The following is a 15,277-nucleotide window of genomic DNA, read 5'->3' as shown; positions in this document are numbered from 1 at the left end:
GTTTTATGCCAGTCCAGAAAAATTATACCTTAGAGTACTCAGAGAATTTGCAATTGTGATTCTCTTGCTTGGGATCAGCTTACTTTTGCTCTTTAAAATACTGTAGCAAATAGGAACAGGACCAGAAGACAGAAGGTAGGCAAATGTAATATTGAATTTCAAAAACCAGAGGAAAGAAAAATATACTTTGCACCCTAGAAACTAATGGCCTTGGCATTGATCTTGGGTGGTTTTCTAGATTCTGACATTTTAAGTTTATTTTATCAGCATTTATCAAGAAATAGTGATCACAGAAGCTAGTAAGGAATCACTTAGGCAAAATCATTTCAGACTCTCCTTTCCTTTTTTCTTTTCTCTTTTCTTTTTTTGAGACAAGGTCTTGCTCTGTTGCTCAGGCTGGAGTGCAGTGATATGATCATGGCTCATTCCAACCTCAAACTCCCAGGCTCAGATGAATCTCCCACCTCAGCCTCCTGAGTAGCTGGGACTATAGGCATGGACCACCCTGCCCAACTAATTATTATTATTATTATTATTATTATTATTATTATTATTGTAGAGTCAGGGTTTTGCCATGTTGTCCAGGCTGGTCTAGAACTCCTGGGCTCAAGTGATGCCCCTGCCTCAGCCTCCCAAAGTGCTGGGATTATAGGCATGAGCTACTGCACCGGCCCTCATTTCCTTTTTAGATAGAGCAAGCAGATTTTTAGATTAGGGAATTTTGATTCTATAAAGCATTTTAGAAAGCCCCATGTTGTATCTGTAAAATTGGTGGATTTATAACAGCTTAAATCACCAGTGTTGGCCTCAAAAGAGGTCTCTGGTAGTAAGTTGTAAGCACCTTGTCCTAGATCTTGACCTAGTCCACCTTGATTCAAGTGGTTAAATTACAATGTTGATGGCATGCATCTTTGATGTACCAATAACAAGATACCAGAGGGAGAGTGAATGTTTGATGATGGATTGAAACAATGGGTGAAATTTCATTAGATATAATTTAATAGAGATAAATGGCAAACCTTACATTAGGTAGGAAAACAACTCCATCCATTCAAGATAGATTTGACAAGGCTTAACAACAGCACACGTGAAAAAGAAATATGGTTTTAGTTAACTGTGAATGCATAGCTGTTAACAGTGGACCATGGCTGCCCCCAAATCCAATTGCAATCTTAAGCTGCATTAATAGAAATCATATATCTAGATTGATGATGCTGATAGTTACTCCCTTCTAGGTACTTGCCAGATCTCTGTTGCAGTGTTGTATATTGTTCTGATAATTGTATTAAATGACAAACTGGTTGTGGTCTGGAAGAAATTATACAACATGGTATAAGGATTTGAAATAATGTTTTATATAGTAGTTCTGGACTAAAAGAAAACTCTAAGGAGGAAAGCACATGATACTATCTTTAAATACTTGTTAAGCTGTGATACAGAAATAAATTAAAAAAGAAACACTTATTAGGTTTGTTTTACTGTAGGAAAGATTTGTTAATCCCCCAAAACTGGAAGAATTGCAAGGAGGTGGATTTAATCTCACTGTAAAACCTTCTAATAATTGGAGCCATACCTCTATGAGCAGTTTTCAGTGGTATTATCTCCCAATGCTACAGTTTAGACAAAGGCTTTATTCTTCCATTTTTGGAATGTTATAAAGGAAATGTGGGATAAGGGAAGGACATTGAGTACCCTTTGTGAAAAATATCTTCCAGCTTTGAAATTCCGTAATTCCTTGCTTGATGGAAGTGAAGGGCCATAAATCGAGAAAGAAATCGTTGTTGCAGAGAAGCATCAGAGATGGCATTTCCAAGGAGATGGATTTTGAACAAGTTGTGTAGAAAATGGCTGGGTAAAAGTGGTGAAAAAGCAAAATAATTTTATTTATGACAACGGGTGGATTTTCTTGTGTGAAAAGAAAAATCTGCCAGTGAAAAATGGCCTAGGAGATGGAGACTTCACAGACAAATTTTGTGTATGAAATACATGTGCACACACACACGCCCAAACACACAAACATTTTAAGTTTACTTTTTAAGCTGGGAGAATTATTTCATGTTGATAATTTTTTATTTTGTTATTTAAGAACACGAAGGAGGAATATTTCTAGTATCTATATCCTAAGACAAAGGAAATTAGGAAAGGAATAATTTCAGCAAAAAACCTGATAGCTGGGCACAGTGGTTCATGCCTGTAATCCTGGCACTTTGGGAGGCTGAGGCAGGAGAATCACTTGAGCCCAGGAGTTCAAGACCAGCCTAGGCAACATAGGGACACCCCTTCTCTACAAAAAGAAAAAATTAGCCAGGCATGGTGGCATGTGCCTATAATCTCAGCCACTTAGGAGGCTGAAGAGGGAGCATTGAGCCTGCAAGGTAGAGGGTGTAGTGAGCCATGATTATGCTACTGTACTCCAGTCTGGGCGACTGAGCAAGACCCTGTCTCAGGAGGAAAAAAAAAAAAAAAAAGTTTGTCTTCTAAAGAAAAAAACAATAAAGGGTCTTGTCACCAACATAACCAAACACATGTAAACACATTTCATGCAAGTGTATGCGTCATTGTTCCATTTTCTTCATTTCACTTCACACTGGCACTGTTCTTCGGACCAGAATTTGGTTCACAAGATCCTTTGATGGGAAGTTGGGAAATTTGAGACTTGTTCTAGGTTATACTAAGTAACAGTTTCAAAATCTCAGTGGCTCATCACAGCAAGCATTTCTTTTTCACTCACATTACATGAAGTCTGCATGTTAGCCGCTGTGGCTCTTCATATTCCAGATTGGCTTCAGATCTCATCTGAAATGTGCCCTTGTTATGGCACAGGAGTAAGAGAGGTTATGCAAAACTCTCAACTTACCATGAAAGCTTTTACTCAAAAGTAGCATATATCATACCTATTCATATTGCACTGGTCAAAGTAAGTCACATGGCCAGCTAACATCAATACGATTGAGAAGTATATGTGTGGCAGATAAGTGTGTGTGTGTGTGTGTGTGTGTGTGTGTGTAACATACATATGAGAAAAGAGAGACTTGTGAACAATGTATGCTACACTAAAGTCATTTTAGATGGGAGAGTGACGTGATGAAAACTATGACAGACAGTATTTGCAGCAACAGTTAGTATTGACACTGGGGACATTGAAAACAGGAAGAGTAAGTTGACGATAGCTTATTTATTCTCATGATTCTATAACTTCACCTAATTATCAGAATCTCTGTGGCAAAATTTCAGCACAGCTAATCTTGTGAGATATACCTTCTCACTTCATGTCACATTATAGTAGTTGTTCAGATCCAAGGTATCTTCACCTTTCATTACTTTTTTGTCACCAAACTGCAATAATTTGATTCTGTAGATTTTGTCTGTCAGTTTTGTGTAAGAATACTCAGCAGTAGGCCGGGCACGGTGGCTCAAGCCTGTAATCCCAGCACTTTGGGAGGCCGAGGCGGGTGGATCACGAGGTCGAGAGATCGAGACCATCCTGGTCAACAAGATGAAACCCCATCTCTACTAAAAATACAAAAAATTAGCTGGGCATGGTGGTGTGTGCCTGTAATCCCAGCTACTCAGGAGGCTGAGACAGGAGAATTGCTTGAACCCAGGAGGCAGAGGTTGCGGTGAGCCGAGATCGCGCCATTGTACTCCAGCCTGGGTAATAAGAGCGAAACTCCGTCTCAAAAAAAAAAAAAAAAGAATACTCAGCGGTAAAAAGAAATAAAATACTAAAGCATGCAGCAACATGAGTGAATCTCAGAATCATCATCCTATGTGAAAGCAGTCAAACACAAAGGACTCCATACTATATGAAACCTTTTATATAAGAAATTCCAGAAAAGGCAAACTCTGGTGACAGGAAGCCAATCAGTGTTTGCTTGGGGTGAGAGATCATGGGAAGGGATCCGCTGCAAATGGACATGTGAAAAGTTTTAGGATGATGGAAGTGCTGTAGATCTTAATCATGGTAGAGGGTGCATTTTATTGAATACAAATTATACTTTTGTAAAACTAGAAGAAATAAAATTGTGCTGGTTAGAATAAGTGAGGATCAACTTTATAAAGATCAAAAGAAAAAAGGAAGAAAATCAATAATCCTTTCCATAAATTGAACTTTGTGTGTATCTCTGTTTTAGGAACAACTTGAAACAGCCAGGAAGTTTCTATATTATGAAATGGGCTATAAATCTCGATCAGAACAGTTAACAGATCGCTCTGAAATTAGCCTACTACCTTCAGACGTTGACAGGTACTTATATTAAGTGTCTACCTTTCTCTCGCTCTCTTTTTTGTTTGTTTGACTATGTAAGTATGTTTTTTCATTATTTAATCTTGTGTTACAGGTATAAGAAGAGATTTCATAAATTTGATGCCGACCAGAAAGGCTTTATTACCATTGTTGATGTTCAGCGAGTATTAGAGGTAATTTTCTTTGGTTCGATGTCAGCCTCTGACACTAGAAAAATATAAAGATGGTGTTCGATGTTTTTCAAGATTAGTAACATTAGTAAATGCATATGCATAATTTTTTTTTTTTTTTTTTTTTTTGAGACAGAGTCTCACTCTGTTGCCCGGGCTGTGCAGCATGATCTTGGCTTACTGTAACCACTGCCTCCTGGGTTCAAGCAGTTCTCCTGCCTCACCTTCCTGAGTAGCTGGGACTACAGGTGTGAGCCACCATGCCTGGCTACTTTTTAAAATATTTCTTTGCAGAAATGGGGTTTCACCATGTCAGCCAGCGTGGTCTCCAACTCTTGACCTCAATTGATCTACCTGTCTCAGCCTCCCAAAGTGCTGGGATTACAGGCATGAGCCACTGTGCCCAGCCAAAGCATATGCATTATTTTTAATCAAACTGTATTATTCTGTGCTTTGCTTTTACTTAGAGTATCAATGTCCAGATGGATGAAAATACACTCCATGAAATTCTAAATGAAGTCGATTTGAATAAAAATGGACAGGTTGAACTCAATGAATTTTTGCAGGTGAGTTGTGCTGAAAGGAAACAAGGATATTTGCTTTTATCTTTTGTTTGCTGTGATTGTAAATTCTTGTTCAAGAATGGATATTTAAGTCCACACAATTGTCACTTTACTCTGAAGAAGAAAGCTCAAAGCCAACAAAGGGTGGTATGTCTGCCTTCAAGTGTAAGGCTCGACTTTGATGCATGTTCTTTTTCTTTTTTTGTATAAGAAACATTTTGTTATGTTTGGCAATTTAGATTAAATCCAAGAGTTATTTATGGCTTAAAGGGTTGAATATGAAGCATGCTTTTTAAAGGTGTATGCCATGACATATCACTGCTGGACCTTTCTCTACCTACTTCATAAGAGATAACACAAGATTTCTAATCTATTATGTAGAAAATTTTAAAAAAGTTTGGTTGTATTCACTAATGAATCATAGTGAATCAATGAATTTGCGAATTTAGTGATTAGATTATGGCATTATAAAGAAGTACAAAAACATAAGGAAGGAAACTTGTACTTTGGGGTCAAGACCATATAATTTAAATATTTCCATTTCCAATTGGTAATTTATTCAAGGCTCCATTGTTTAATCTTAGTGATCATGCAGGAAATAAATTTTGTTACTTTAACTTCAGACTGGATGCTACATATCATTTCTTAAAAGAAATTTCAACCAAACCCATACATCATTTGTAGCCGTCCATATGACTCTGATCATATGAAGAATGCACTGGTTTCCAAGCTGCTGGGTTTTTATCTGTAGTGCTTCTTGCGCAGGTATTTCAAATGAATGCCAGGTCTTGCTTGCACCATGGCAATGATGAATGCTGAACATGAAATAAATTAATGCTGGGGATTTTGGTCACTGTCAGCCCTTTCTTCACTGTGTCAAGTTAAACAAACAAGATCAAGGCAAAGGAAATGGTAATTGTCTCTCTGGAGATGAGCTGCAGATAAGAGCATTGTTGAATCTAAATGCAGAAAATTTTCACAGGTTGTGTCCAGCATTACAAAAAAGAATGTTTGGTTCTTTAGCTTACTGTTTAACTAAATACACATTTTAAATTGAGTTTAAAATTTGTGCTTGAGAATTAAATACCACTTAATGCATTTTTCTGGTGTGTAGTTTTTTTGGAGAATATTTTATTGTTGGCCTCACAATGTTAGAAAACTTTTCTTCAAAGAAAATGGCCCGTGCTTCATTTCATATGTGTTGTAAATAAACAGCAGAATTTAGAGTTGAAAGACATGGTGCTTTAGAAACAATAAGAATCTGATTTTATGAATATACTGTGTAGTTTAGGTTTTAAGTAATTTTCTTGAATGCAGTTGAGTTAAAAACCAAGATAATTTAAACTATCTGCAGGTTTTCTCGTAGAGTTTTTTTTAAATAATTGAGCATTTTTTGTCTAATTCCAAATGAAAGAGACTATTTATGCTTCTACTAAGAAATACACAGTATCATTTTCAATTTTAAACTGCTGACCATCCTCATGAAATATATTCACACCCAAATTTTATTTTTTTTCTTGTAATATGGTTTCTAGATACATGTAGTGTTTAAATAAAACTTTGAGTTTTTAGAAGTTGGCACATCATATACCATCTATAGCTTAAAAAACCTCTAGCTTTGTCAGTTTTGTTAGCTTTAATAAACTTTGCAGATCTTCCTGGAATCAGAGACAAAGCAATAAACAATAAATTGTTCTGTCTTAAATGTCAGTATTCCTTATGTTATACCATTCCTCAGATGTAAAGTGTATTTGGAGGTTTTTTTTTTTTTCCCCAAATACTTTGCTCTTCTGAAGACTAAGAGCCCACATTTATCCCATTAAATATCTTTTTTGAATATAGATATGGTTTTTCAATAATCTTCACAGAAAGATCGCTATAGATATCACATGGTTATATGACTTTATTTCTAGGTCTGGGCTTTAATGACACTTTTGCATGTAAGAGTCCATCTCTAATAAGCAATAGCTTGTGAAACAGCTTTTAATAAGGTCATGAAATTCTGATCCAGCCCCTTGGCAGATGTCCCTGACTCTTATTCAGAGCTCTTTTTAAGCAACATGTCTCTATAGATTAAAAGCTATAACCCTAAAAATATTTTGAGAATTTATATACATGCATAGATACATCACACACACACATATATAATGTGTATATGTATATATGATGTATGTATGCATGTGTGTATATATGATGAATAGCTAAATCTGTTCTTTTTAAAGTAAATAAATAAAAAAGATTGGGGAAGTGAGATCAAGAAAAGCAAATAGTTGAAACCACATCAAACTTGAAAAGGAAAAAAATCCCTATGCTCATAATTGCAAAGTGCCTTCCAGATTAAAGGCCTTTGCCCGCTGCCTGCATGTAATTTCAACACTAATTCTGATTTTATCCATTGGATAAAAATGAATTAGCTAAAATCTGGGCTGTGGAGCGCTTTTAATTCTTAAGGTAGATCTCTGGGTCCATTTTCAAGGAATTAAATGTAAGTTACGTTAAAAAGTCTTTAAGGAATTTGGATTTAGGGGACTTGAAGTTATCAAGTACAGTAACATTAAAAAAGGGTAGATAAATATAGGTCATGGTTTGTCTTTGTTCAATCCCTGAGATTCCTTTTTAAGATTTTAAATGGAATTAAAGATCCAATATTTGAAGTTGCGTAAAAAAAAAAAAAAGTGCCTTGAGCACATTAAAGGACAAAAAATGATGCATTACGATTTGGTTTTAGAGGCAGGCTGATTGACTAGATGGATGTAGTTTTTGCAGCAGTGGTGAAATGCCTGCTCCTTCCCCTCTTTGGGAAATGTTTAAAAATTATACTCTTCTTATCTGAGCTGTAGTACTCGTTAAGATTTTTGATGGAGCACTTAATTACCTCTGCCTGCTGCAATGCCAACCATTATAATGCCACGAAGAAGAGTGTAAGCTGGCCTGCGTTCTCAATCTGTTGCATATTTTCTCTTTAAGCTGATGAGTGCTATTCAAAAAGGAAGGGTATCTGGAAGCCGGCTTGCTATACTAATGAAAACTGCAGAAGAGAACCTCGACAGAAGAGTTCCCATCCCAGTGGACCGCAGCTGCGGAGGATTGTGAGTCTGGGCAGTCCATCCGCAGCCAACAAACACAGGAACCACAAATCACCACATAGCAACCAGAGATGACTGAACCCACTCTAAAATAACGAATGTGGATAGCTGCCTTTTTTAACACTAGAAAACATTCAAAACTTAGGGTGTTGGTGTATTTGCCAGCTTTATTTGCTGTACTTTATTTGTATTTGCCTTTCAGTCTAGCTTTTAAGTGTATTTTCTTCTTTTTCTCATTTTCAATGCACATGAGTTTTCCATATATTTTGTTACCTGTTAGACTTGACACATTCCCTTTTAGTTTATTCCTTTATTCTAAATCAGTTCTAAAAACAGAATATTTTGGTGAAAATTGAGAAAAGAAGCTGGAGAAATTTTGTGACATGCATGAGACAGCATGTGTTATTAAAAGAGTTACCTATTGAAATGATAGTGTTTGTGGAGGTTTCTCAGCCCCATCTTCCTCCAGCTTGTCTACCTTCCTCATGCAAACAATATTGCACATTTTTATATCTAGAACATGACTGGCTAACTGGAGAGGGAAGGAAAAGTTTAGATCTGGTTACAGGAGCAAGTCTTAAAGAGAAACTCTGAAAGCTTCCAGAATCACAGGTATAAGATAAGGATAGCATTGACATTTGCTGGGAGTTACAGTGATAGTTTCATCTCAGCAGTTCGTTTTTTTCTTCAGTCACTGCTGGTTTTCTTTGACTATCATAGTTGCCAGGAAGATCCTTGCTTTTCTTACTTTAAAACCAGCTTTAAGTAGCAATTTGGATTTAATGGAATGAGACCAAATTTATCTAATTATTACAGTAGTAATACATTTGAGAGTTAAAAAGGTGTTTTTATATATCCAGATAGGATAACAAAAGATTCAGTTCCCAAGCCTAAATTTTGAAGCATGTGGTATTGTCAAATTTAGCTTATCATCTTTTTGGGGGGGCACTTGGAACCATAGTAAAGGAGGATAGAATAGACTTTAGTTAACTTTAATTATATGTAAAATAAGGCACAAACCAGTTTCCAATGTCATCATGGTTGCTTAAAGTGTTTCGCCCTCTGTACTCCATGAGGATATTCTCAATAAAACAAATATAAAAATGGAAAAATAACCACTCCCTCCCACCCCCATACACACACACACACACACACACACACACACCCACCCCGAGTCCAAAGCAAAAGCCACTGTGTATTGGATTTATCAAGTAATGCAATTTGGGATGCTTTTGCTATATTTTGGTGGCATTTTAACTAGTTATCTGAATATTTATTAATCATACTTCCTCTTGTGAAGTTAAATACTTACTTTTTGGTTGTTGTTGCTTTAACATCAGGTTCTGTATCTAAAAGGAGATGTAACACTTTATTTCATGGCAGGTTTTTATTGCACCGACTTGAAGTCTTAGTTTTTTAAACTGGTACATAAAACACTTTTGTGCTGTTATTTCCATTTATGTCAACACTGCAGAGTATCTTTATGCCTTATTCAAGTGGATTCTGAGCCTGTATGTCACAGTGTAAACACTGGAGGTTCATGCACCTACGCACCCACCCACCACCTCTGAAACAAACAGAAACTGCCGAAAAAGACAACATCATAGCTCGTTTTGTTTTTAAATGAAGTTTTAGACGCTTGCCGCTTCCTAAAGGGAAACCTAAAACAGAGCAAGTAATGCTCCCAGGTATCACTGTGAACTTTTTTCTTTCAAAGTGTGAATTTTTACACTGGCTTTTTCATTTTTTTAAAGTAAATGAAAGCTTGTGGCTTTATAATTTAGTGTTTTTTTTCTATCTAGACAATAAATTTCATTGTTTAGAACCCAGTGACACTTAATAGGTAGATGAATTGTCCTTTAAAATATCCCAGATGATATACACAGTATGGTACATATGTGCTCTCTTTCTTTTTCTCTCTTTCTCTTTCTAGTTAGATCAAGATAAGGATGACTTGTATCCTCCCTGATTCCATTACAGTAGGGACTGGGCTTAGAACCTGACTGGCCCTGGCAGATCTGTTTGTTAAACAGGCCTTGTTTGTGCATGCTTTGCTATGAATGAATTTCCTTTAAGGACAAAGAAAAGCACACTTTTCTTCTTTTGAGCATATCTGCTTTGACTTAAAATCTGCTAATTTCTAAAACATACCGTCCTTCACCAATCCCAGAGACTCATTTGGAAATGAACTGATTTCAAGCCGTTACTGTGAATAAAGCACCCCAGCATTTTGTATAAGTTCTTTACCTGATTTGAAAAAGGGAGACAAAAAATAGGTGGGAATAAGCTTCTTCAAAATTCATTCCAAGCACAAAAGAAATTTTTCCCCTTTGTATATAAACTTGACATAGTTGGTTCTGTTGGGGTTGGGGTGGGTATGCACGGATTGCCTTTTATTATCAAGGGATTTATTTCAAGAACCTTTAAGAGGATTCAGGTGAAGGAACCCCCGTCTGTGCTGGAGAGTTGGATACTCCTTTAAACAGCCCCCACCACAGCCATAACAATCATGATAATGCTGGATTATTTGTTAAGCCAAGGTTGTCTGCCTCATATCCATCATGCTGTTTGCAATATTCTTGCTTTCAATCAATTTATACTGAGTGTAACTTTAGGATTTCTGCTATTAAATGCATGCTCTCTATTCTGCTTCAGTTTCTGGCTTTGCTTTGTTTCAAAATTTGTAGCTTCCTCTTTTGTACAACAGAAAACTCATTCTCACTTTCAGTAAATATGCTGTAAAAGTCATCATTGATTTTATTTTTCTCTTATGTATCTGTAAAGATTTTTGGCATATGAATGTAATATTAAAGCTAATAATGCTGTAACTTGGAATGTTCGCATCATGTCAAACTTTTTTAAGGAGTGAAAAAGCCCTACTGTGTTTTTAAAGAATAGCAAGTGTAAGCTCAATACTAGAGTGGATATACACACTGCATGTTTTTATATGTGGCACTTTTATGTATTGTGTTGGGTTATTGTTCTAGATTGGACTGTTAAATACTATGTTTGAGGCTGGGTTGTCATTTTTATAACTGTCTTGGTGTTTTATGGCCATTATTTATTACTTTTGATATACAGAATGAGCTGCATGCATTTATAGAGCAATAAGAGGATGTATTTAATGTGCCTTGTTTTTAACTGAATAAGAACTGGAAGCATGAATCAATAAAACTGATTAAAATGGTCCATTTGCTAGCATTTTGATGTTACTTGCAGTCAGACAAATAACTTTGATTACTGTTGAAGTTTAACAAAGTTTGAAAATATTTTTACAAACTATATTTTTGGTGACACAAAAGTGAAATACCTACACAGACACATGTAATTTTGTAAGACTGCCAGTATTATCTGTATTAATTTGTTGCTGTAGCCTTTAGGGCATGACTTCTATATTTGTACAATCCTATTCTAAAATTACATTCATCCTATTACAACTCAGTTGAATTCTTTTTTCCTTTTCTTTCTCTCTCCTTTTTTTTTTTTTTTTTTTTTTTTATCAACCAGAGCCTTTCAGCCTAAGCGTTCCCGGCACACTGATGAATTTTATCATAACTAAAATCAATAGAAATGAATGGGAAAGATTACATAATCCATTTTGATCATCTTACGTGTCAGGGTTGCCAAGTGTTGATAAATGCTCTGACAGAAAAAAATGCTATATATTTTCATTGTCAGTAAATCAGTAAAGCTGTTATCAGTTTTAACACAAATTTTATAATGCTCATGTTACTTTATAGGGTTTAATTTACACATGTAGATGGAATATAGTCTCCATTTGTAGTTTAGATGTGCTGCCTCCTGCTTCTGCATGCTCAAAGACATGTGTGAGCTTCTGAAGGTTCTTTGAAATTGTATAGAATACCCCAAAGCAATGGCTCCCAGACAGCCTTGGAACAATGAACTGTTTGTTCAGTGCCTGGAAAAAAATACATGGCAGCTTAAAACATTTTTTGTTGATCTATAGCTTATCAAATCTGATAGCACTTTAAATTTTTTTAACATACAATTTATCAAGATATTGCTCCCAATTGTATAAAATTTATGGTCATCAAAAAAAGGGAAATATGATACTAGCATCAATATTTTACTATCTGTGTCAACATTGTACTGTCACTGGTGTCAGGTTTCACCTGATGACATTTGACTTACGAAGGAAGGAAACAACAAAAGTTTTAAAGTGATTTGGCACCCTCATAGTGAAACAAATTTTGTGTAGGAGGCAGAAATGATGAGCTTTTTGTTAATGTGCTTTGTATTTTAGGTCTCTAATTAGCTGCCTAACTTGTGACATGCAAGCACAGAACATGATGTATCTGAGCCTTGAGGATACCAGAGGTAGTCCTGTGAGTCCTGGGCTCTTTGCAAAAATCAATAGGTATCTTTCTACTTTGTTAAATACCTGGTCCAGAATAATAAGATTCATGTGATCTAAGCAAAATACTAGTTTAGCAGAATTATCAGGACCATCTTTGTTCTCCACATTTGGCATTTGAATTGCATTGCTCAGCATACCCTACCGTGGGTTCCCTGTTAATTATATTCACATTGGAGTTGTTTCAATCTAGCGAGGTTAAGTTGTGTATTCTGTAGTCATAGATAATATATCATGTTTCAGTGGAGGAGGTGGGATTGAGTCTCATGGTACCTACCTTGATTATTAGCGCATGGCCCAGACTACAGCTAGTTCCACCACCTTCTGAGCCATTCATGCCCACAGTCTGTGCTTACAGCAGAGCATCCCTGCTCCCCTTTTCCAGGTACAGTGACTCCTATAGAGCCTAGGTTCACATTCCTTTTCAACGGCTGCTGCTAGCTTTCCTTCATTGTGTCAAGCAGTTGGGAGGTGTAAAATCCGTATATATGTATGTATTTTGGCCCTGGTGCCTATAAAAGAATAGTTTTGGTTAAGGAGAATCTTGAATTGGAGTTTAATCTTTCATAACCACAGAATTTCTTTATTTGTTTTAGTCTTATACTATACAACTAGGTCTAAATTTATTATTTAAATCCAATTGAGGCATATCTGATTTTGCTTTGAAAGCTGTCTTATTGTTTGTCCAAGTGATCGAAATGTAATGAGCTTAATCAGCATATCACTGTTCTTTAACCTGACCTTAATGCCCTCTTAAACAGGGGCTTCCCTCTCTACTGCCTTCTGCCTCCAAAGATTCCAAGTAAATAGTCACTTCTTTCAATTTTTTGCTTAGATTTTTTCTCACCTTTGCTTCAATATCATTTTTTTTGTTTTTCATCCCCATCATTAATTGATTTACGGTTCATTTTTCTGCATACAGAGTTTTTCCTATCCAAGTTAAGAAGCTGTAAATCTTAGATCCATTGAAATGACAGTGAGAAATATTTCATTTTATCCCATGAATCATTTGCCATCCTTATTGTAGACAAATGGCAAAATTATGGTGTACCATGTTTTCATAAATTACTCTGCCACCCCCTCCCCCCCCATTCCCAGTTCATTTCATTATCTATTTGGGAAGACTGTAAGAGTCAGAACCCAGACACTTCTGGTAAACAATTCTGATTTTACAGCAGGCTAATCAAAATTTCATAACATTACAAATTAATTCCTCTGGTACCATGAAGAATTTAATTCATGTACAAAATATATCATCTATTTTCTAAGTCAAAAATAGCTTGATATTACAGTACATTCTGTGATTTGCTAGTATAGCAAAGGGGAAGAGTGCCAAATTCTTTAAATAATGTATATAATTTTCATAGGGTTTCATATGTCAAAGTAGTCATTTATGTCCTGAAAGGTAGCTGCCTCACACTATGTGTTTGAACACTATTAAAAAATCATGACTTCTTCCAAAAAGGACAGATCATAGGTTTGCATTTCACATGTGACATAGAATGAAATAACTTATACAGGGACCATCCCCAACTCCTATTAGGAATGTCCCCAAAAGTAAAAACCTGAAAATATTTCTAAAGTTAAATATTTTTTAAAGCAATAAATGAGATCAGTTATTATAATGTTATAGTGTTGCAAAAGAGATTTGGCTATTTTCCTTAATCTGTATTTTATTGTCAGATCTTATAAGAAACCATCATCTATTTTATTGTTGGATCTTTTAAGAAACTGTGGTCAGTTATTTATACAGTTGAAAAAGTCAAGTTTATCCTGATAAATATATTCATCATAGTGAGCTACTAAACTGTTTTCAAAATGGGCCATTTTTTAAATGGCGCTTATCCAGCTTGATCCATACTTGAAGCAGCACTGAACCATTAAATAAAAACCTGGGACAAAATGCCTTTGAAAAGGGTTAATTAGCTTTAATATTGACTTATTCCATATAGGACGCTAATAGACTAGAACATTTATTTTTGTTTTGGATCATTAAAAACTGGCTTTAGTTCTTCAACAATTTGTTGCTAATAAATAAAAATAGACCAATTAGAGTAGTTTAAGCATAACCCACAGTTCATGATACACTTCTTATGAAAACAAAAACGCGATCACTATTTCACAATTCATTGTAATTCTATCAGAAACGTTGTCTGCAAAATACGAGATCATTAAGTTCCAGAAAGGAGTATTTCTATTTTAACCCTAAAGATAAGGGCGGGGTATGGAGGGAGTTAATCTGTGGCCTGAAAACTCCCTAAAGCTAAATTGGCATATGCTGTTTTTGGTGTCATTTTTCTCTAACAGTAGGGTTCGTTCCCAACTTATCCATTACTTAGCTTTCTTCATTCATTGGCTTTGCACTTGTAAAATATTAGGACGTAGAAAAAGTTCACCTCAGCAAAGGTGCTTGTCTCTGCAGGGGATGCTTCCCTTGCTGTGCTTAGTTTTTGTTCTTATGCTGCCCTCTAATGGATACCAAATTATTTCATTAAACCCAGAACAAAAGTAAATTTTTAGCTTCTCAGGGCTTCAGCATCATCCCATTACTGTTGGAAACTGTCGTCTGATCGTTTTTCCCTTTGCATACACGTTGGTGTAGCACAGTTCCTGCTACTTGTTCGGACGCACCCTGGCCAAAGTTGCATTCCTGTTCTGGGCAGTAGAGGGACAGCAATGCCAATTTGTGCTCTATCGAACTTTCCTTTTTTCTCTGCCAGCAATTGGAAAGAATTGATGTTCTGGGGAACTTAAAAATGAGGAATAAAAACAGTGTAAGTGCTGTATTAAGATGATATGCTGTATGTTTTATCAGCCACTGGCACCTAGTTCAAAAG

At 35.9% G+C, this 15,277-nt stretch overlaps 1 protein-coding gene across 4 annotated transcripts in view; it reads left to right on the top strand.

Moving 5' to 3' along the window:
- The window catches only part of GPD2 (glycerol-3-phosphate dehydrogenase 2), a 154,495-nt gene extending 143,241 nt beyond the window's left edge, over positions 1-11,254 (top strand). For all 4 annotated transcript variants that reach the window (XM_003921966.4, XM_074399666.1, XM_003921965.4 and 1 more), the window contains exons 14-17: positions 4,134-4,246; positions 4,341-4,419; positions 4,884-4,982; positions 7,947-11,254. In XM_003921966.4, the coding sequence (XP_003922015.1) occupies positions 4,134-4,246; positions 4,341-4,419; positions 4,884-4,982; positions 7,947-8,072 (417 nt within the window). In that variant the 3' untranslated portion in view covers positions 8,073-11,254. The remainder of the gene's footprint in view (positions 1-4,133; positions 4,247-4,340; positions 4,420-4,883; positions 4,983-7,946) is intronic.
- Positions 11,255-15,277: the final 4,023 nt, after the last annotated feature.

Source organism: Saimiri boliviensis, chromosome 5, assembly GCF_048565385.1.
Source record: "Saimiri boliviensis isolate mSaiBol1 chromosome 5, mSaiBol1.pri, whole genome shotgun sequence".
NCBI lineage: Eukaryota > Metazoa > Chordata > Mammalia > Primates > Cebidae > Saimiri > Saimiri boliviensis.
The sequence above is the reverse complement of the archived record's forward strand: the minus strand, read 5'-3'. Positions and strand labels throughout refer to the sequence as shown.